We start from the raw sequence: 24665 nt of genomic DNA on the forward strand, positions 1-24665 counted from the left end.
GCATCTCCTTAATTATCCAGGAATTCAAGACTGCATAGTAACCCTGTGAAGATTAGACTTCTACATCTTCACACCGGTGTAAGACAAAATGGGGATCATATTTACTTTGGCACATTTGACTCTCGGTTTCATTAATAATAATAATAAAATAAAATAAAAACAGCAAGTCCTTTACAAATTCTTTATTTTAGCATAATAGTAAGAAGCCTCTCCTCTGATTTTCATACAGCTGAAACTAATTGGATCACAAGGGTACATATTAGTTAGCCCATTTTTACAATAATTCATTGTAAAAATTTTTTTTTAGGAAGTTATTCTTATGCACTTTTTCCTACACAAAATAATCAATAGAGATCCTATCTTAACTGAGGACCGTAACTCTGCATGCAAGACTAATAAAGAAAAACAACTAATCTGTGATAGCTACTGTTATGCTGTTGTTCATCTAATACCATTATCAATATAATTTACTACAAATACCAGGGACTTTGTATAAGAAAAGCAAAACATTTTCCTGTGATACTACATCATATAATGTCAAAATTACAGAACATACTGGGCTCCCAACTGTACTGATCCAAATCTTTCTGTTTGCCTTCTGTGTCAAAGAGAAAACAAACTTGTCAAAGCCTAATATCTAAGACAGACTGAAAGGAATAATAAAAAAAAAAAGAAATCAAATTTCCATGTTTTTTCCATTTCATTCCAGTGTACAATTTCATCTGAATAATAATAAAAAAAAAGTCAGTAAAACAATCATAAAAATATGATGCGCTAACCCTTCCTTTGAAAAACAAAATCTCATAACGAGATCTGAAACGGAAGGATTCTATTGCGATTTAATGATGGAAAAGATAATACTAAAAACAATAAATGACAAATATTAACAAGCAACATCTACATACTGTATTGCCCTTTTGCATTTTTTTTTTTATATGTGCACACACCAGGAGAGTCCTTTCACAGGCTGGGAATAGTGTTTCCAAAGCAAATTACTGTATTTCTTTAAACTTGGCCCTTTTTCTCTGTCATAATTTCAGCCAAATCATTTCAATTAAAACTGAACCTTTTCTCTGTGCACACTTTACCAGCTGCACAACTTTGTCTTTATAAAAAACAAACAAACAAACAAAATAAAAACACCCCAATTTCCTTACAATTCTGACACATTGAAGCAAATACATAGGCCGCAGAAAGGTTCCACATTTGGTTAATGGCTTCAACAGCATGTCGTCCAGATCGGTACAATACAGGTTAAACAGGTTGCCTGGACGCGGCACTTCTCCGTCCAGCACTGACGTTTCAGGGCCAGAAGCTGCTCGGTAACAGCGGGGCTGAGAAACACGACCAGCAGCTGATTGGCTGCTCGAAAAGATTCCCTCCAAAGTTCATGATGCGCAGAAGAAACCCAGTTATTACGGCGGCATTTAGTACAATAACTCCTGTATTTCAAACTTAAGGCTAAACCCAATGACATGATAAACATTTACACACCGGTCACATATCTGGAAAAAAAAAGAAAAAAGAAAAAGCAATTTGTTAAAAACCGCCGAGCACTACCTTCAGGACAGTATGCCGTGTTACAAAATTAGCAGGAATAATGACCTAAAATTTTCCATCAGAAAGATCTGCTTTCTGAAGCTTTCGGCATTCAACTGAGAGCTTAGTCATTTTAAAACAAAAGGAAAAAAAACAACAACCAAAGGCTGGTAAATGTATCTGAGCCACAGCCTAAAACACAGCAGAAAAATAAAAGGCAACAAACAAAATTAATAAAGAAACATACTAAGGCCACAATATTCTGTATACTGCTGCTAATCTCACAATGTGACGAGCTGTACAAACAGTGAGACTCGAGGAGGCCGACCTGCACCGGTTTCCACCCAAACTCTGGGAGACATTTCTCTGACACAGCACTGGAGATCTCAGTATATACACACACACAGGTGAATGGACAGTAATTATGGAAGAAGTACTGTTACACTGCTGTCCTCTGAATCTCGCGAGTCGACACAAAAAAATTGATCTGGTTTACAAACATTATCTTAGACAAACTGCTTCCCTCAGGACTCGACTGCAGCGGCGCCGTCAGACTGTATCTGAACTCCATTTTTACTCTTACTGTGGCCCATTTCACGCATAAAAAGACACTCAAGTCCAACCTAGATTAATATACATTTTCAATTATTTACACCGATCAAAACTGGGCCTTCCCTGCTGATCGAGTCAACAGAATTTAGTGTACCCAAACACTGAAGGTGCCAGTCGATGCTTCCAGTAAAAACTTCTTGATAAGCAGCACCGAAAGGCAAACTGTGGTCCCAGTGACGCGCGGCTTCCACGCTCGACCTGGAGGGAAACCCCAGTTTTACCGATTAAACTTGAGTGACAATTCTTTTGAGGCAAAATGGGCCATTTAAGAGGGAAAAAAAAAAAAATTACCAAGTTGCTCCGATAGTATTTTTCCACCTTTTTTTTTCTTCTTTTTTTTGTTGCAAAAACATTAGGACAAACAATATCCAGTTCCTTTCCCGAGGAGTACCACCAAATGCAGTTTGTTTGAACAATAAAAACCTTTTTTTTTTTCCTGGGAACAAAAATGTACAAAACAGGACTATTGACCACTGTTCATCACAGAAAAAAGTATCATTTAAAATAAAATAAAAAAAAAACAGGGAAGAAAAGGGAACACAGTGAAATGTAAATAAAAAAAAAAATAATAATTTGCCCCACTGTCATTAATAATCCCAGGACTGGAGCTGAGAGAGCGTCTGCGCTAGAATGTGGCGCCACTCTGCACAGAGGCGAGAGGAGGAAACCCTGCGGCTTGTCCCATCTCCGCTGTAGTTATGGATCCCGGGAAGGCGTAATGTCAGACAGCCAGCCGTCCCGGAGGTGGGTGCAGGGGGCTCCAGGTTGGCGGCGCAGGCGGGGGCTCCTGCTGGTACGGGCGTGGTTCGCAGCATGGCTGGTTCTCTACTTTGGCTACGCTGCGGCCCTGGCACAACCGCCGATGCCGCAGCAGACGGTCTGTGCGTGAAAAGTTCTTCGAGAGACAGAAAAAGGGAAATATTAGATAAATCTGTCTTCCACTGACACGCAGCACAAAACTTGATCAAAAATCATTTATAGTTAAAAAAATGTGTTTATTTATCCAGTTTCAAAAGTGTGGACTTACTGAAAATTCAGTTTTTATGAAAATCAACAATCGGGGCCAATTGTAACCCTTGTTGGTCCCTTAATCTCTGTTGCAGAATTGTATGCGTTTGTTTTTGATGCATAAGACTGGATATGTTGTGCAAGTTTAATTTTTCATTAGTTTTTTTTTTCTCTGAAGTCTTAAGTCTTATGATTTATTAAGCCATATTTTTTAAATAACTAACTGTTGAGACTTAATTATCCCTTCTTATTTGGTTTCCTCTAATTCCCTGGTTATGTTTTCCATTTTCATAAAAAAAAAGGAAAGAAAGAAAAAGGGGGTGATCATTTTGGTTATATTAAATGATTCTGCTTTTCTTTTTTTTTCTGGTAATAAAAATTAATAAAATACATTCAACTGACTGTTAAAAAGGTCTTGTGACGTTTCTCTTTAGCGAAACTTTTGGTTCACTTTCGTAGATGTTTGTTTACATCTCTTCTGTTTTCTCCACTCTAACTGCTTTCCCCATTTTAAGCCATTGGAAATGGCAAGTCAAAAAGGGAACTATAGATAAGATGCATTATTATCATTAGTCATAGATCACCGGATTTGAAAAGGCTTTGCTTCCTGTTCAGTCAGACCTACCTGCTGGCACCTTTCGCACTGATAAGGCTTCTCCCCACTGTGAACGCGCTTGTGTCTCTCAAGGTGGTAGCGCTGAATAAACCTCATATCACACATGTCACATGCAAATGGCTTCTCTCCTGGAAGAGCACACAAATACACAGTCAATGCATCAGTCTTAGAGTCTTGAGTCAGCAAAATGGCAAGAGTGTTAATTTAGATGTCTTAAGAGAATAAATGTCCAACACTTATATCAGTTCAGGGGGAAATAACTCTTCTATTAAATGTCAAACAATCAGAGTACTTTGAGCTGCTTTTCTAAAAAGGCCTCGTCATCAACTCATTATGTGTAGATCAGAGTGGAGTTTCTCAATTTCATGGCCCAGATCTAAGCAACACAAGAGCCCCCACAAAACTGGGGCGAGTTTCTTTTAGGCTGGTTCAACATCCCATCAAATGACTTAACAATCCAAACTCGAGTTTGTTGTTCATGCACCGGTGCCTTTTCTGGGTAACAGGGGCTCGGCAGAGGAACGCATACCCGTATGAGTGAGGCTGTGTCTCTCCAGGTGGTTACGCTGAATAAACCTCATGTCACACATGGAACAAGCAAACGGCTTCACCCCTACACACACAGAGCAATATATTAGCCCTACCACCCACAAGTGCAAGACAGACAGGGTTTAAGCTCAAGCTAGCCCTGCAAAAGGGAATTCATCCTACACAGGAATGTAATGTGCATTTTTGTCGTTTTAATATAAGCATTCATGCAACTAGAATGGCTGATTAATATTTTAACATGAGGCTACAGTACTGTGCAACAGTCTTGGGCCATTCCTCCATTTACATTCTGGTAAAAATGGGAAATACAAACCAAAGATTACAGAAAACGTATACACACAACACATTAGGGAACTCGGCTCTTCAAATTTTAAACATTTTGTCAAGTTAGAACCAGACATTTTTACTTTATTTGATTGGAATTTATGCAATACAACAACTAAAAGATGCTCACTATTGTAAAAGGGAAAAAAAAAAAACATTGCTCTTAAGAATTTCAGGATGTGGAAAGAAGCTTTCAAGTCTTGCCACAGATTCTCAATGAGGTTTAGGTCTGGACTTTGATTGGGCCCTTCGAAGAAACGAGTATGCCTCCACCTGCAGCGTCTAGCAGGTTGTCTTCCTTCCCTGTACTTGGCTTCCTATCAATAGTTACCAGCTTTCATCTTACTGCTTAAAAATATTAACCCAACACCATGACGCCGCCACACGCAGGGGAGGAGAATCCCTACGGCTTGAGCCGAAAACCTTTGCACAGTACTGTGGACGATGCAAGAGGTCAGGTGCACTGAGGCGTACCAGTATGAGTGAGGCTGTGTCTCGCCAGGTGGTAACGCTGAACAAACCTCATGTCACAAATGGTGCAAGCAAAAGGTTTCACACCTAAACGCAGAGCATCAACACGTTAATTTCAGGGCTTTTACTTTACGTTTCACAATCCATCAATCAGAAATGTACTTGAAACTTGTATTTACAATTGATGGGTTGTTAACCACTTCTCAATTGCTTAAAACGATCAGTTATGTATGCTCTTAAATTTGTTTGAATGCGATTAACATCGTGTTTTGTTTAGTTTAGTTGTTTGTTTTTTTTTTGTCAAATTATGTATCCACTTCTAAACACATCCCATGAGCTGATGATATATTTAGTCCTGGTCTTATATGTTACTTTAACACACAGTGCACCAGAGATTAAAAAAAAAAAAAAAAAACAAGTAAAAGTGTCCCTTACTTTCACAGAAATACCAATTGTCTGAGATAATTGAAACTTCATAATGTATGAACAAGCTGATCTCAGTGACATGGGTAAGGTGGGCGGACGCATACCCATATGAGTGAGGCTGTGTCTCGCCAGGTGGTAGCGTTGAAAAAACCTCTTGTCACACATGGTGCAAGCATAAGGTTTCACACCTAAATGCAAAGTAGCAATATTACTATTATATCACTTCAGCTCTCATTTCCATTCTTCAACAAAAAAATATCTAAATTATTATTACTTAACTACACATTTTCCAAGTCATGCAACACAAAGAAAAGTAAGTATAAACGTTTCACATGTTAACTTTCGGGTACACTAGTCAGCAGCAAAAAACTAAACAGCTGACCACTGTACTGACTTTACAAGTTGATAAAAGTTTGCTCTTTATGACACAAGGAGTTCAAATTACTAATTTGAAAGCACCAGAATCATTTGTGTGTGTGTGTGTGTGTGTGTTGTGTTAGTAACTCATCAAGTAAAAGAGAAGTTTAAACGTTTCAACAGAAGTGAATATTTTCCCTCTAAATAATTCACGTGAAGGTCATCAAATTGTTACTATGTCGTTAAAGTCATTGAACATGGTCAAATTCATCTAAAAACAAAACAAGACTTTTCTTACCATCAGAGAAAAACAAAGCAAACTAATAAGAGTTTTAAACGCACAGACCAGATGTTGAGATGTTTGTCTATTTGATGGATACCGAGTTTAACACGCCAAATGTTTCGCAAGAGCCAAGTTGTTTTTGCCAATTACATATGGATTTCAAGAGGTGTGCATACCAGTAGGGATGACAACATGGTGTTGTTTGTTTACCATATAATAGTGACAAGAATGAGTTATCCTAAGAAAACAATATAACCAATTATGTTTTTGATTAGAATAATTCAAATTGATGCTTCTGTTGTTGGAAACTATTTTATCCACTAGCGGATCCATTTAGGGATGGACAATATGGCATTTATCTATATTTTACACTTCAAAATCTAGAAAGATGCATCGTGTAGCTCTGGTTTTTGTAAACGTTTCACCAACTGACACAGATTTCAGGTTATTCTGATTTCTCTCTAATAACAGGAAGCATCTTCAAGGACTTCTTAAATGAGCAGTCATTTATGTTTGGAGCAGAGACAACATCAATGTGTGACAGAGCAGGATTTGACCAATTAAAACATTTATAAAGTGTCGATCTATTGAACTCTTCTCTTTAGTATCTTATATCATTAGTATGGTTAGCATTAGTAGCTGCAAATGACTACAAGGCAACACCTCAACTCAGATATTTCAAAATTGATTTCATCATATTTAAATCGGATATGTCTCATGACAGACAGAGGCTGGACGCTCAAAAAGACAAAATAAACCAACAGCAGTTCACTTTTCAGCCTTCCTGTTATCTACCAAAAGTCTTACTCTCCCACAGCTTGAATGGACTGCAGACATTTATCAACATATAATGAAAAATGTTTCAATTTAAACACCATCTTACTTCTCTGTTTCATTCAATATCATTTTTAATGCCAACTGGTAATGAAAATAGCAAATGTTTAGTCTTCATCCCACGGAAACAAGTTGCACAGAGAGTTGTTGGTTGTGTTTAGGTGTGGTGCGTTCACTGGACTTTAGAGAATTTATGACTGGTAGATCAGGGCAGATCATGGTTGAAATTGTTCAAGTCTGATCACAATTTCTTGGTGAATCTGTAACATTCATAATGTGCAAAAAACTTTTTCACAGGAAAGACAAGAGCATTTTTGGCAAATACATTTTTAGATGGATTTTCATCCAAGTTAAATTTAGCTAACTTATGCCCAGTACAATTGTACTTTATTATTGAAATACACTCCGCTACAGATCACTTAGCCAAAGTTAATGACTTTATATTAAATTAAAAAGGTAAAAACACCACTTTACCACTCATAGTTCTCACTCTTGCTGCTTAAAAGTAGGTTAATAAAGCAAAACCTGAGAGTCTGAGCATAGAACAGCAGTGTACAGAATGTGTCTAATAGATTATATGATCTGATATTACCAAATCAGCCACCCTGAGTGTCAAAGGCCATCAATAAATGGTGCATCTCAAATGTTTAAAGGTGCATTGTGTACTCTTCTGCATTTCCGTTGCAGTACTTGATGTTGTAGTGTAGTGAAATAGTCTAATTGACAATGGGTTGATTACATATTTAGAGCCATCTGTGCCTGTAGGTCTCTTTCTATATACAGTCACATATTTATATATAAAAAAAAAAAAACAATTCCAATGAAATCTTTGAGACTTCTCATCCCTTCCATCTTCATTGCAATAAATACCGTAAGATATAGTGAAAATGTCCATATCACCCATCCCTGGAATCTGGAAACTTTTGATGCTGATTTAAAGTAACGGTGTCCTGTATATTGTGAGAGGGCGAGTGCACTGAGGCGTACCAGTATGAGTGAGGCTGTGTCTTGCCAGGTGGTAACGCTGGACAAACCTCATGTCACACATGGTACAAGCAAAAGGTTTCACACCTAAACGCAGAGCATTAAAGTATTATATACAAAACTGTCCGGGCTTGTGTTCACAATCCATCAATAATCATGACACTTTTAACATAAAGACAAAATTGATGGGTTGTTAACCACAATAATTGCAGGGGATTGTTGTTTTGTTTTTGTTTTTTTTAAGTTTTTTCCAAGAAAATGGTACCCGATTTTATTAAACAACACATCAAACTATATGAACCAATTCAAATCCACAATTTAACACATCACATGAGCTGATGATGTTGCAGTCCTGTATCCTGTCATCTATAAAGGTATGCTTTAATATTCAGCTTGAGAGAATAAAGATTACTATGTAAGCTGGCTGGGTGAACATCTGATGAAACATAAACACAGTTTGATCTCAGTGACATGGGTAAGGTGGGCGGACGCATACCCATATGAGTGAGGCTGTGTCTCGCCAGGTGGTAGCGTTGAAAAAACCTCTTGTCACACATGGTGCAAGCATAAGGTTTCACACCTAAATGCAAAGTAGCAGTATTATATCACTTTGCCTCCTTTTCACTTGTTTAAATGTATAATAAAAGTTTAACGTTATTGGTTATTAACCACACAAAATGCCTAATCGATTTCACATTGTTAAAAATTAACAATAAAAAGACTAAAATGCTGATTTATGAATTATCCTGTTTATCCTTAACAATACTGACCAATATCAACAGGTCTTTGTTAACTTTATAATTACAGGGTTCCAGGACAATTTCCATGTGAAGAAACAATTCAGAACAAACTTTAGAGTTCAGCCCTTTCTGTTCATTTCGAAATATGAGCGAAAGATGGAGACGGAACCATAGAGATCTAGAGAAATTGAGATAGAAATTTTCCATATTCTTATTTTATTTTCTCATACATAGACAAACCTGGAAAATACAGAACCTGAATTCCAGACTTTGTAGGAACCCTGTAATTAATCCTGAGACGTGAATATGCAGAAACGTGAAGTGAATTAGCATAAAATGTGCACCCTAAAGTCTGACTGACGGTGGACAGGCCCATACCCGTATGAGTGAGGCTGTGTCTCGCCAGGTGGTAACGTTGAAAAAACTTCATATCACACATGGTGCAAGCAAAAGGTTTCACACCTAAACCCAGAGCATCAAGAAAAAAAAAAATTTTTATGTCTCTACAACAACAACAACAAAAAATATATATATATGAGTCTAAAATTCTGTTTGGTAAAAAAAAAAAAACGAGCCAATGTGGTTTAATTGTTAACTGTGGTTAATAACCAATGTCATAATCCTAATGTAACTTACAAGTGTACAATATGGTTGTTGTAAATTACAAAATGGGTTGTCCTAAATCCACTCCAACACAAGACCCGTGTGTACAACCTAGTGGAAATCAAACTATCTGATTCTGTGAATGAATGCAGCTACAGTAACATAAGAGTCTAGATCAGGCATACTACAGCATCCTAATCTTGTGACAGGTTTAGGATTGGCAGAGGCATACCCATATGAGTGAGGCTGTGTCTCGCCAGGTGGTAGCGCTGAAAAAACCTCTTGTCACACATGGTGCAAGCGTACGGCTTCACCCCTATACACACAAAGTATGAGCTTTAGCATAAAAAAAAACAAAAAACCTCAACTGCCAAAAATGATCAATGATAAACTTTACTAATTGCTTTAGTAAAGTTTGGCTGCACTTTTCAGCGCTCGGTTTGAACTGGAAAATCCCAGCTTGCTTCACAAACCTGCTATCCAAATCGATAGAAAAAGAAAACGTTTCCACATCTCTTTAACTGCCACTAATCTTTGGCTATTATGTTAATTGAGCTGCCATAGAATAAGGAAGATCTTCTGTTCAGATGGCCAAATCAACTTGTTTCAAACCAAAAAAGTTTGGGGTTTTCGGGAGGTGCTTATAAGTGACCAGACAAGCAACTGGGGCCTGACTCTCCAGAGGGGATCAGTCCAACTCATGAAATGCCAAATGAATCCTAATTGTGATCATGTTTCCAACAAACCCAAAAAGGATTTCCTGATTAGATTTGTCAAACTAAATCACGCTGATAGCAGGAGACAATTTTAGGCAGTTGGCAAACAACTGTTTTCAACATTAGAGCATCTATTGTGCTTTCAGAAAAATTAGAAAGTAAAAAGTAACTTCTGAAAGTCGACTTCATTCCATCATTTAAAATCCAACTTACAAAACAATATAAATGCGAGACATATTTACAAACATGGTTATGTATGCATGAAAGTAGATGTTTGTTTCCTGACCATAACTTTGAATGTGAAATGACAATGACAAAATGTGCTGGTACTCAGCTAGTTTTGCTGGGGTTTTTTCTTTGCCAAGGAAACCAAAGCGTTAACCAAAAATTAGTGCCCGTTCTGAGCACAGTTCCAGTTCGATTTGGCCTCACAAAGTGCTTCCTTTGTGTGTGCGACTGCAAGACATGCTAAATCTACATCTCCCAATCAGAGTAAAGTTATCTGCATGTATCTTTGATTTGCAGGCAGCAATTTAGCTTCTATTGCACCACAATTTAAGGCAAATTTGATCTTTACTTTTAAAACATTGATTAAATATTTTTTTTCAAAATCCAGTTTACTCTCTGAAGATGTTTGGCAAACATCTTTGAGTTGTAATAAAATTGCATTAAAAAACATCAGTCAGGAAGCATGCACCGAGATATTCCAGGCTGTGGTAATGTAATGATGGCTTAAAAAAAAAAACAACAAAAAAAAGCCTGATTTTCACATACTTCCTGGTTGTCATGTCATTTCATAAACAAAGAACAGGGAAAATGTTCTAATACACTGACGATTTGTAAAAATCCTCCAGGACTAAATTAGCAACTGCCAGGATAGTTATAGCAAGCATTACAAACTCGAGTTTGAAGCAGCCATTCAACCGTTAATGCGTACTGCATGCACGACCAAAGCCAGGAAGCGATTGGATGGAGGCAAATATAAATAAATGAGCACATACCTGTATGAGTGAGGCTGTGTCTCTCCAGCTGGTAACGTTGAATAAATCTCATGTCACACATGGTACAAGCATATGGCTTCACCCCTAAAACACAATAAAATTAGAGGTATTCAACATCAAGACACGAAAAACTATTTACATGAATTTATTGTTTTTCTTCTACCATGCTTTAATAATGTGAAGTTAGAGACATTACACTAATACAGGTGAAAAGAACGGTGCAGTTTAGCTTAACACATGTTTATAAAGCTGCTTATAGCTTTTAGCAGTTTGACTTAATTTCAGGCTGAAGCTTTTCCCACAAACGGATCCAAACCTTTATAATAATTTCAACAAATCCTCAGATTTGTTATTCGTCAACTTTTTAATCAAGCAATTGATCAGCTTCATAACTGCACTCGATGCACCTTGTAGTGTAATGTTTCTCTCATTGAAAACAAGCAATAATCAGCAATCTGCATGCAAAAGTACCATTACAGTAGTAAAAGTCAAGGTAATTGACAGAATCACTTCTTCAGTGGACAGTTTTCCAACAAAGCCTAAAGATTTATCGACAGTCGTATAATTAAAGTATGGAGAAGGGATTATGAATTTTATTTTAAAAGTTGTTGGTTTTTTTTCTCATTTAAATGGGAAAACTTTCACAGTGAAAATTAATTAATCATACCGGTATGAGTGAGGGTGTGTCTTGCCAAATGGTAACGCTGGAAGAACCTCATGTCACACATGGAGCAAGCGTATGGCTTCACCCCTAAATGTATACAGTACCAGATTTCAGAGACAAGAAAATCTAGTCAAATGAGGGCACAGCTGTATGATTTTACATATACTTATGTCTAAATTTCGTTACAAATGCTCATTAACCTTTATAGCCAGCTATTTCTATGCAGACATAAAGATGTAACATCAAATATAAACAATACAGGACAAACTGTGTTTGCAAATTAGGTTTAATGATTCAGATAGACAAAAAAAAAAAAAAAAGTTTATAATTTTTAGTGCTGATAAAAATGACCCATACCATTAACAAAATGTCTAGGAACCCTAGCACTGTCAAGAAAGAGGGATAAAGTAAAACTTCTACCCGTGTGAGTGAGAGTGTGTCTTGCCAGGTGGTATCTCTGGAAAAATCTCATGTCACACATGGAGCAAGCATATGGCTTCACCCCTGCACACACAAAGCAAAGTTTTTCTTGTAAAAACGACAAAATGAACTCAACAGGACACACTTACTTATAGCTGCTCCTCAATAAATTTGAATATCATTGGAAAAAAGTTGATTTCCGTCGATAATTTGATTCAAATATTGAAACTGACACACACACACATTACACAAGTGTAATTATGGTTTATAGCTACTAAAAACCAAAAATTCACTTTCTAAGTGAATCAAGCTATTATAGAAATGTTATATTTTTTCCATTTTACGGCCTCCATACGCATGGGACTGTTGAGTTGACGTCTGTCCACAGAAAGGTCAAACCACACCATGTCACTGCGAAAGATGGTGGCTGTTTAGAAACCGTATTCAAGCATGGTGATAGAAAAAATAAATAAATAACTGCAACCTTGTAAGGATTGGGAAGCAGAACCCATCCAGGAGTTTCTGGACTGGACTGCTGCTCGATATATCTGCATCAACATCAGTATCAGCAAATTTTTGTCATTTTTTAACATCTAAATATCGAGTTAATGAGTAAAGATTATTGACAATAGTCAATAAGTTTTACAACAAATATTTATTTCCATCTTGTTTGCGTTTTGGAATTGGGATGACCATGTGGTGTTTGCTTGGGAATGTGGCAGTAATAGTGACGCAGTGCAGGATTGTGAGTGGTTTAACTAAAGTAGCTATGTACGTCAGTGTGATTGTTTCTTTAGGGGTCAAAAGCTTAGAGAAATGTATAGAACACAGTCTATATCTGTAAATATCAGTTATTGGCCAATAGCAACAATATTACTATCAGATATCTGCCTAATAGTCAGTGCATCCCTATTTCAGATCAAGTTAAAGTTTCTGTAACAAAAGCCATTTTTTGACTTGGTTTTATAAATAATTTTAATTTTCTGAGAAACAAAAAATTAGCTACATTTTTTTTGTAGGTTTTCCATTAGCTAAAAACCATAATTATCCAAATGAAAATAAAAGACTTGTTAAATATTCTGTGTGTGACTGAATCAATATTTGTGGGTTAAATTTACTCAAATAAAATTATCTTTTCAATTGTATTACAATTTACTGAGGTGCATCTGTATTTTATGTATCCAGACATGCCAAGGAGGACCAGAACTGAAACAAAATACACATTCAGCTAACATTTTCTAGTCTGTCCACATTCATGAACCGGGGACTTTGATTAAAACCGTATTCTATAACCTGAGATGCTTACAATAAAAGGGCTATTTGCAATCCAGTCAGGAATATTTTCAAGTATTATCTGCAGGATTTAGCTGCTAAACACTTCATACACATGTTAACAGCTAAGATGCTTTAATGCTAATAAATATTTCAGGTTACAAACGACTAAGAAATTTGGGTATTTGGGCACTGATGAAGGAAAAAGGGTGAAACCATACCCGTGTGAGTGAGGCTGTGTCGTGCCAAGTGGTGGCGTTGGAAAAATCTCATATCACACACAGAGCAAGCGTATGGCTTCACCCCTACACATACAAAAGTATGTAAATATTCAAAAGAAACCTTGAACATTTGACCATCAACTATTTCCTAAGTGAGTTTTTTTTTTTTTTCCCAGTTATACATTTATACCATGTGTCATTTTTTAATGTGTGTATTGAAGGTTATTTCACTTGAACAACAAAAAGAATGGCAGGGCTGATCCAACAATTGAACAGAATATAGGCAGTGTTCACACACACACACAGTTGTTTCATAAAGTATTCATATCGTTAATGGAAAAATGCTAAACTTCAACTTATCTGTTACATGTCTGGATACATCCACAAGCGTCTGAACACTAGTCTTTCTTGCCATTTAAAACCTGCTAAATCTTTGCTTTTGGTGGAAACTTCTAGAGTGAGCAGACGCATACCAGTGTGTGTGAGGGTGTGTCTTGCCAGATGGTAACGTTGGAAGAACCTCATGTCGCACATGGAGCAAGCGTACGGCTTCACCCCTACATACACAGATTATGAACAAATTAGCTACGCAGTTACTTTGGGATTACGGGGAATTCATTACAACCAGTTTAATCAGGATCCGATATTCCTTCACTCACTTTTTATGTTAGTTTAAAAGAAGTTTGGTAAAATTATTAGCAGGTATTGAGATTATCAACTTTCAAATGAAATGAAGTACGTCACAAAAAAAAAAAAAAAAACTATATTTAGGGATGTTTTAACAATGCATAGAGGCTCTGAGATGGTAAAAGCTACATTGCTATGGGATAGAAGGGAAAAAAAATGGATTTGAAGTTAATCAAAATTTAAACTGCAGAAATATTACAGTGAGTTTCCCCAATTATGTTGTCGTGAGGCTGGTCTTCCTCAGATTTGAACTGTCCTGGAGAAAGAGCGCCCTTCCCCAAGCCTCTCTAAATTTGCAACACTGGACCTTAGACCTAGTCAGAACAAACTTCTCAGCCAGGTAAATGTAAATGTCACCCAAAGTCTTAAGGTCTAATAAGTAATTATGTCTTTTGTTCATTGATATGGCTACATGTTTCATAAAAAAAAACAAAAAAAAAAAAAACAATTGGAAACCAGTTAAGTTAGGAAATTGTTATTTTACGTACAATGGTGGGTTGTTCATAGTGGAAATTCTCAAAATCTAAAGGAAGGGATTTAGAAAAAATACATTTCCTGTTTAATGGGTTTTAGGTTTCATTTTACACCAAGTCCACCTGTGATCAGCTCATCAGTGCCTTGTGCTTTCACACTGTAGACAACAATGGACATATCTAAAGTACAGTACATTTACTTTTATACGACCAACAAAAAACATTCAAGAAGGTCAAAAAATTATTTGAAAAATGTGAGCAACAGTAAAAGTGAGTTTATGTAATTTTAGAAGTAAATATGGATAATTGTATTTGTATCTGAATTGTTTTTGATGCAGCCATTAACATCTATTTATGCCTGTTATGCTGTCTGACAGTTCAAACTATTGTTTGTATTTGTGTACTTTTACAAATTCTCAGTGTGGAAGAAAGTCCATCCAAAACAACAAAAGTAAAAAATGAGGGGAAAAAAATGTCATATATTTCCAGAAACCCTTTAAGCGCTTGTCAGTATTTATACAGTTAGGATAACTATTACACAGGATATCAAAGTAATTTTATGATGAGCATTTTCTTACTTTACAAGCAGATATTCCTAACACTTACTAAAAAGGGCCTGAGCTAACCTGAAATGGGTTTTGTCAGTTTGTTCCACAAAATCAAATCCTACAGCCTGCGTTTCTCTTTCACCCCGTGTGGTTTTTTTTCTTCGATCGAAGTCAACCTTCCCTTTCCCTGCTTAGGAATCAATCCACTGACTTTAGAGTCCACCCAATCACGCTAAACAAAAACTGGGTACGGTAAAAGAACGCATACCCGTATGAGTGAGTCTGTGTCTCTCCAGGTGGTAACGCTGGAAAAACCTCATGTCACACATGGAACAAGCAAACGGCTTCACCCCTATACACACAGAGCATACAAGTATTAGCTAGTCAGTCTGGTAAATAGGGAATAACTCAGGAAGAAAAAGTAAGAAATGTGTAAAGTGTGTATGGGAAAAGACAGATGAAGTATTGGCAAAAAGAAAAAAAACTGTAAATGTCAACTACATCAACGTGGATTGGTAGATTAGCCAAAAGTTAGTTAGCTTTAATTTCTTATAGTGAATAACTTAGCAGCAATAATTTACTTAAAACAATTATTTAGAAGGTTGACTTACCCAGTCTGTTTTATAGCTATCATGTAAACATCTCCCCAATTGATGTCCGCAATTTTTAATTGTACACAATAAAACATTAAGGATTCAGTATTTGGTCACCATGCAGATGCTGTCAACACAAACCGAAGAACATACATAGTAAAAAGGGGCTATGTATTGCATGATTTGTGTTGCCTGTGCTTTAACAGCTTCAAATCTGCACACCGGGGTCCACAAGGAAGAGTCCATCATAAAGTCCACTATTAAAAAGTCTTCACTACAAATCTAATTCACCTGTTAAAGCACAGAGGGGTGAATATTCTGGTACTGCAGCCAGAACAACAACATACTAAAGAGTAAATATGGTAAAATTTATAACATGTTAGTGATTGAACCTCTACATATGAACAGAAATTCAAATTATTTTTGAACTGACCTGCTTATATATTTAAAGACGGCAGATATGCAGAGTCAGCTCACCAACAATTTAACATCCTATGCTGGGATTCAACATCAAAACACTTTGTGAACAAAATTGTAAAAATGAAGTCAAGGTACTTCTAACCTATTAGTGTGATTTTCTAAAAGGATTCTCAACTATCAGCAGTTGTAGACTTACAGATCCAACCGCATGTAACATAGGATCATATGGCAGTGATTATGGTCGCAAACCCCCATGAAAAACTGTTCAGAAAAAATTATTACAACTGCAATAATATAGGTTTTTTTGGCTTTTGTAGGAATTAGGGATTGAAAAATATTGCATAATTCATTATTATTTTGTGAAAGAAAAGGGATCATCGTTAAAGGGATTAGTAATCATGTGGTAAAGATGAACAATCCTCAAAAACTGGCAGTATGATTGCCGTTTTTACAGGTTTAAAAACTATGTTTCCATTGTTCCATGAGGTCGTCAATAAATCCTGTGTTTCAAAATATGACTTCAAACAATTATTTCACTGTTTAGCAGCACAGCTGAATGTAACTTTTAGGATGCAGTAGCCTTTTTTATAATATACATGCCAAAAAGATTAAACTTTTGACCCTTTTTATTGTAATTTTTAATCCCATTCGCAATTAATCCCACAAAGAAACATGATAATGTCTTTTGTCCATATTAGCCATCTCTGGGACAAACAATTACTTTTTTGTTTTTTTTAAAAAGCAACAATATAATGCAAGACAATTTAGTCAAAAATGTATGTGTAAATACCATGACACGATAAAATAGTGGTAATCTCACTGAAGTTATCAGCCCATGACAGTCTAATACTATCTAAGCCTGATATCAGATGACTTTGGACCAAGTAGAAACTGCCAAGTTTAAGTTCTAAATTTAAATATTTCTTTATATATATACATATATATACACACACATACAAATCTGCAATGTTTGTATTTTAAGACAATTTAAAATGGCTAACAAGTATCAATATAAAGTGGGAAGCTGAAATTAGCTTCTGCTTACACCAGACCTTCATCTACTCTTCAAAAAAAAAAACAAAAAAAAAAATGTTCACCAATCCTTAAATAACTGCTAAAATGATCAAAAACTTCTGTCAAGTTTCACATTTCTATAATTTAATACACAAAGTCAAAACTATTAAAAGCAAAGAAATTCACATAAAGAGTTTTTAATAATGGACTCTGGACTACAGGACCACAATGGCTTCTATTCTTTTGTTTTCTGATTGTGGGGCCAAATAAACAGACTCCATGTTATAATTTGGAATAAAGAGATTTCAGGGCTGGCTTTGTTGGAAACTACTGTCCACAGACAAAAATGAATCGTCAGCATCTGTCCCTTGATTTATGTGAAAGACTACATGCGTAGTCAAGATTTATGTAAAAATGGGCACGGCTGAAGGACGCATACCCGTGTGAATGAGGCTGTGTCTCTCCAGGTGGTAACGCTGAATAAACCTCATGTCACAAACGGCACAAGCATACGGCTTCTCCCCTAAACCGAAGAGCACCAGTTTTAGTTCAAGTCCCCCACAGATACCAGTTAGCTGTGAGGCAAAACTATTACCAAACAAGGCTTTAAGTAGGCCACTGGAAAGGCTCACAACTGCTGCACACTTCTAAACTCAGTCCAACTTAAACGTTTAAGGCCTCTTTCAACATTTGATTTAAATATTCAGTCACTAAAAGCTGTTCTGGCTTCAAAGAGAAGTCGAGCTACTACAAGCGGCTACCATACCTGTATGAATGAGGATATGTCTCTTTAGGTGATATCCACTTCTAAATGCTCCGTAACAATGATCACAAATAAAATTTTTCTGCACTTTGGAGGCCGGACCATTCTCATCTCCACCTGCGCCCTATGAAATAAGCAGATAAGAAGAACATTTTAAATACAGGCTTAAGAAGAGTGTAACACAAATATTCAATATGTAGTAAACTTTAATGCAAACAGATAGGTGCAGTTGAATGAAATAAGAGTATCGTGGAGATGTTTATTTGTTTCAGGAATGAACTTCTCCTGGGGTTTTTTGGCCTTAATTTCAAAATTAAATGTGGAACACTTCTAATGTTTGGTTCAGACGCAAAATAAAAAAATCCATCGCCTGTAGTCAGTGTCCTGGATCAGGACATGTTCTCCTTCCACTCAACTTTTCATTAACAGTTTCACATAACACCCATAAAATCCAGCTTCTTTAGGAATGAGCTTTAGTTGCTTACCCTTCCAGCTGACGGTAAGTCAGTGTCTGCTGGATACCCGTCATGCAATCAGGCTTTCCCTGACTATATACTGCTAACATGTCAGTAAAAAAAAAAAAAAAAAAAAAACTTTCCAAGTCTCGTGAAATATTCTGATTGTGTGTAAAGTTGGGTTTTCATTAGCTGCAAGTCCTCATCAAAATTAGCTAAATTAAATGCTTTATTACTGCGTGTAATGAAACTTTACATCAGTTTTCCTTTGTGAACTGAACATCAGGCGCCCCTTTATTCAATGTGACTGTTACAATCAAAACTCATGTTAAATTGTTTATTCCACACAAACACTACAATTACTGCAGAAACGGTCAAATTTAGCTTTTTTTCTCAAAGCACATTGTCAATTTTAAATGAGAAAATCTCCCAGTCGTGTCAGATGGCCTTAATGCCCTCCTGTTACTGCTCCCCCTGTTATGCTCACAACTGCAGTCATTGTGCTCCACTTCACTCCCCTCCCCCCCTTCCTCTCCAGAGAACCTCCAGCCACCCCCTCCACATCTTTCCTGTGCTCCTCCCCCACCCCCACACAAACAAAAATGTGCACCCTTGGATAATCCAAGGCAGCCACACATCAGCGAAGTCAAATGCTGAACGCGGTACGTGCACACACACGGGGCGCCGAGTGCACATTCATGAAATAAGAATACAAGAATTTTCCCAACAATTTCAACAATCCAGGCTACTGACCTTCCCTCCCCTTCCTTCTTGTTCTCTCACTTTACAGGGCGTCACTGATTTCCTGTTCTTTTTTTTCTGCTGCATGTCTTCGTTGGTCCTCATGTCCTTCTCATCCAGCAAGCGGGGAGCTTGGAATTCACCTTCCTTCCTGATAAGCTACGGAGCAAGAGAAAGTTAATTATTTCCCATTTTCCCCAAAGGTCTCTTAGCGCTGTAAACAGAGGTTCTGATCATGGCCAAAAACCAAGCTATAGCAGCGACCTTTTACTCTCTATTATACAGCATTTTCAGTAACAGCTACCGTCAGAAATAAACTGCAATGGTCATATAGACCCGTTTTATAACCTCTCTAATAATTCATACCATTCTTTAATATGATTTTGTGTATGACAAATCTAAATTATGCAACAAAAGTAACAAAACTGGTTTATCCAAGAATAATTGCATACAAAAATTGTATAAAAGCAAAAGGTTTGCAATCTTCACACTGTGAAAGCCTAGCAGTTAACCCCCCCCCCCCCATATTTTCCATGTGAGTCCTAACCAGGGGTGGACAGCTCATTCCAGAAGGGAGGATCATGTGGCTCTGGGGAGCACGGTCGGGTCCGTCTCTCTGAGGAGGTGCGTGGCCGAGCGGAGCCATCATTTTTTTAGGAGGAGCAGCCATTGTACTGGCCTGCATCAGGGCCATGCTGGACAGGACAGCTTCGCAGCCAAGCAGCCCCGCCTGCATAAATGGGGGGTGTGGGGGGGGCAAAAAAAAAGAAAGAAAAGAAAACAAGGCACAACATTTTACAAGCTGTATCAAGTCATACAAAATGAGCTGCAATTTAAAATGAACTACAGCTAAGACAGTAGCGGCATCCGCCAAGCTATTCATCAACGACAACATCCTGAGTGACACAAGACTGCAAATAAAATCATTTGTAACCACTTTGGTGTTGTCAAAACAAACCCATTTCATATGGTCGCGGACTGAGCTGCTGGGCAGATGTGACATTGCTGAGGTATATGTGAGCGCAGGGACAGGGGTGGGGACAAGGTCATCCAGAGATCCGTCAGTCAGGATGGTCGGGCTGGTGGGAAGCCACACCCACCTCACTCATCTAGTACTAAAACTGAGGAAGAGGAGGATGTGGACGAAACAGACAGACATACAGTTACAACTGCTTCATTGGCTGCCTTTACGGACACATAATACAAAGCAAGTTCATGTAAACAGATGATTTTTTTGTTGCACAAATGATTCCAGGTAATGAACACATTTTTAACAACAACAGGACTCACTGTAGCTAAAAGTGAATTCAATCTGGCCTAATACGTGAGAGTTAGACTTATCCTATTGGGAAGAAACGTATACCACTATCAGTTCTTATCAGTTATTTGTTTTTTTAATAGGTTTAACCAATAAAAGTGCTACATTACAACTCCACCTATAATTACACACAATCTATAATTCAGTGATGATTGACAAAAATAATATCAAAAGAAAAAAAAAAATCTAATGATAAAAATCAAGTTTTAAAGATAAGAGGATTTTTAATCAGGCCAGTAGTTTGTTAGTTAAACCTTTAAAATATCTATCATTTAATTATTTAATGAAACTACCACATGCTACAATAAGCAATGCGATTTTTGGATGTCTCAAAGATTACTTCATTTGATTTTGAGTCTCAACAGTTTACAGATTTGTATTTACATCCAAAATAATTCATAGAAGTCTGCCTTTGAAACACAATTAACTCACATACATATCCTTGCTCTTCCAATAGAAATTATTTTGAAATAAACCCTTGATATATTTGACTAGTTTTGTTACACAGTAGATTGCTATATGTGGTTTTTAACAGTAAAACCAGGACCTTACTATATTTTACATTAAGGTCGAATACGTACAATAAAGTAACTGTGAATAAAAGTATTCCTCTAAGTTATCTGATACTAATATTAAGCCCTACAATGTTTATCATTTATCAATGAACATTTGCTAAAGATTTTGTTGAATATGTATTAAAAAAATTTAAAGCAAGTAATTTTTTAATGATCTGAGTAGTTTTTCTGTGGTTTTTAAGGTAATTTAAGGGCATTAATTACCCCAGAATTTCAGCCTTTAAATTGATGTAAGGTCTTAATTTGCACAGTCAATAAGTCAGTCTAGGTTTTATCTTAAACTCCTCTGAAAGCTCACTTGTGTGAAATAATTTATTTTAGCAAAGTATATTAATATACACTTTGGGTTTGATATTTAACACAAATAGAATGACATTTATGCTTTTAAAATGTGTTATTGGCTGTTCTACTGTGTAGAAACTACAATATTTTCCTCATTAAAAAGCTAGTTTAATACAGTTCGAGTAAATTATTTATTTGCGATTATTGAATGTAACTACATTTAGGATTGTGCTTTTTGAGAAAAAAAAAAGCAGACAAAAGCATGATTAAACCCCCCCTTTAACAAATATAATGCTATCAATATATTCGATTTTAAACAGAAACATCACGAGGACTTTAGTTTTTCATATATATTAGATTGGTGATGGGACTAACTTATGTTTTTCATCTTAAAAGCTTCAAAGCGTTTCAGTTCACTAACGTGAGCTAACGTTAGTATAGCCAGACAACTAACGGACCGCTATATCTAATGCTAATTTAATAAGTCAAGAAAAAAAGTACATAATTTACAAATGTTTATTGCCGTTTGGTTAGTTAAAAGACAGAAAATTAATCCAACTAAAGCCTGATTTATACTAAACGTGCATTTTCAGCACATGCAGTAGTGGCCTTCGTCCTGCCTCTGAACCCTGCGTTAGTTTAGCTGCTGGCTAGCTAACAGCAGCTAACTGCTCGGTGGCGCCCTCGCCCACTACCGCTACAGACTAAAACTCGGAACAAATCATGAGAAAACGTTTACTTCGAATTGATACAGCGGTTTCGCCAGAGTATATACCTCACAAGATGAATCGCTTCATGTTTTTCCCAGTTAGATTACTAAAAAAAAACACAAGCTCAACTGGTTCCAGACGAGTCTGGGCTATAAAGACATTCGTGATGGCCGTCGTTACGAGTGCCTCCCCCTCCCGATCATTAAGCTAACATTTGTTAGCATCCCAGCACTGGCTAACACTGACGCTGTAACAATGCATAATGTTTACTCCCTTCTTCGACTGTACGTTTACAAAATGAGCACACAGACATCCAAATGCAAAATTAACATTACATGAACACTGAAAACAATACAATTTTTCTACGTACCAGCTTTGCTCGCCGACGTTTTCTGCACCGTCTAGTTTACAAACACAGGAAACGCCACAGGATGTAGCCCACTCCCCCACACAGCAACAGCAGCAAACCCTCCTCAGCCGAAGAGAAAGGGCTCATCTTCTTCCAGCTCCCCGAGAAGCCAGAGTGGTGATCAAACTGAAACAGCAGAGAAGACTGTTAGTCCATTATTATTCCTGATCTGGAGACGCCCACCACCGCGCTAAGGTTGATAAATGTTGTTTGGGCCTCTCTCTCAGCTCACTGTAGATTCAGACCACGTCTGAAGAGGCGCAGAAGGAAAAAAAGGGAGTGAGTTCTTAAAATGACAGAGAACAGGGACGTGTGTACAAACACTAGGGAATTACAGTAGTTTTTATGCTGCCCTTTTCCCTTTTGGATTGAGTCATCTACATATATAAGTCTGAGCAGAGATAGCAAGATTAGTGATCAATTACTTATTATATCATTGGACTTATATTTATTTTTCTTTAAATTGCGCCACATTTAGGAGTTAGAAAAACTAATTTGTTGGTTGCATCCATGAAAAACGATCTAAATTCTTCCTACCAATGCCAGGCATCTTTGTAGTAAATAATTCACTTAATGAACAGGGCTTTAATAATGTGTCGAAGAACTGTTGGCTACACCTCCACAACAGCCTAGCACCTCCTAATAAGACATGTCACACTCTTCCTGTAGGATGGCTAGTTATTAGCCAATGTGGCTGTGTTGGTCATATTCTTCCAAACTAATCCTATGAGAGGTCAGAGCTGCAGAAAGCTTTTATGTCATCTCCACTTTCAAATTCTTTAGGTAGTCTGATAAACTTTGAGCACTGACATATTGGAGGATGAAATTAAATTCCTAAGGATGCAGAAATGGGATTGCCACTGGTTTCAGAACCCTAGTTTAATAGCTCTGCATTGAGATTGCAGCCAAAGATCACAAGCTTTGTTTTTTTTTTTTTTTTTTTTCAAACATTACACTTCCTTTACCAAAAGCCATTTGGCATTGGCAGAGAGCATTTGGTCAGCTTTTGATGGACACAATCAGCTTCATTTCCTTTGCAAACATGGAACCATTTAAGGGGAACTAAACTGGCTTTGATTTAGTGCCAACAAAATGCTCAAAACATGTCCCAAATTACCTGCAGGTTACATAATTGCTACATAATACTATGGTTTTTAAACCAGGTCTTAGTATCTTTGGCAGTGTGGGGATGTTTCAACTCCTGCTGGAAAAGGAAACCAGCCTCTTTATGCAGCTTGTCAGAAGAGGAAAGCATGAAATGATCTATAACTTCCTGGGAGACGTATATGCTCAATAAAACACATTGGACTGAAAACATCTTGGATTTTGTGCCTCGCCCCTTTCTCTCCAGACTCTGTGACTTTGATGTCCAAATAAAATACCAATTGTACTTTTGTCAAAAGAGAGAGAGAAGGGATGATGTGTGATGGGGCGGTGTTAGGAAATTTAATGTTTAATTGGTTTCATCACAAGCCAGAAGATCACGAGCTGCTTATCCACATTTTCACTGCACGCTGAGATTAGCTTCACCTGTCTGCTTATTAACTTATAATTTCTATATAAGCTAAACTAAATTGCCTGTTAATGGAGAGAAATAATTCTTATTGACTTTTATCACAAGATTTTGTGATTTCTTGCATTGCTGGTAGAAAAAAAATATTAGGGTAGGAGTTGGATTATAAAATCATTTTTATGTAGCTAAAATAGCCACTGAATGGAATATGGTTTATACAAGGGTTGAGTCAAAGTTTTCACTCTTCTTTTGATTTTTGCTTCTTTTTTTGTTTGTTTGTTTTTTTTAAATGTTTTTTGGTCATTTTAGAAACACCATCAAAAAATCTTAAGCATCAGAAAATTATATTGATCACAAATTCTCTTGCAAAGATGGAGAATAATTGAAATGAAGTGTTTTGGTGGTGTACGATTTCTGCTGTATATTTTCCCAAGCAAATGTAGTAAAATCCAACATTACCTGTGACACCGCCACTGAACATTCCCACATTAAGCTGCTTGTATTTGTTTGAGAGCATGCAATAA

General features: G+C 36.8%; 1 protein-coding gene across 26 annotated transcripts; it reads right to left on the bottom strand.

The window, feature by feature from the left end:
• Nucleotides 1-167: 167 nt before the first annotated feature.
• znf740a (zinc finger protein 740a) lies at nt 168-22903 on the bottom strand. Of its 26 annotated transcripts, none has more exons than XM_044123284.1 (21): nt 22590-22903; nt 20293-20455; nt 19882-20064; nt 19347-19493; nt 18142-18262; nt 17815-17898; nt 15617-15700; nt 14114-14197; nt 13641-13724; nt 12148-12231; nt 11731-11814; nt 11064-11147; nt 9579-9662; nt 9122-9205; nt 8500-8583; nt 8007-8090; nt 5650-5733; nt 5123-5206; nt 4305-4388; nt 3785-3903; nt 168-3046 (listed from the first exon to the last, which is right to left on the bottom strand). In XM_044123284.1, the coding sequence occupies exons 2-21, from the start codon at nt 20335-20337 to the stop codon at nt 2873-2875; spliced, it is 1965 nt and encodes a 654-aa protein (XP_043979219.1). In that variant the 5' UTR covers nt 20338-20455; nt 22590-22903; the 3' UTR covers nt 168-2872. The 26 variants fall into 26 exon arrangements, with proteins under 26 accessions (XP_043979219.1, XP_043979220.1, XP_043979231.1 ...); XM_044123285.1 differs by lacking the exon at nt 22590-22903 and adding an exon at nt 22285-22569; XM_044123296.1 differs by lacking the exon at nt 17815-17898.
• Nucleotides 22904-24665: the final 1762 nt, after the last annotated feature.

This window comes from Gambusia affinis, linkage group LG07, assembly GCF_019740435.1.
Source record: "Gambusia affinis linkage group LG07, SWU_Gaff_1.0, whole genome shotgun sequence".
NCBI classification, from domain to species: domain Eukaryota; kingdom Metazoa; phylum Chordata; class Actinopteri; order Cyprinodontiformes; family Poeciliidae; genus Gambusia; species Gambusia affinis.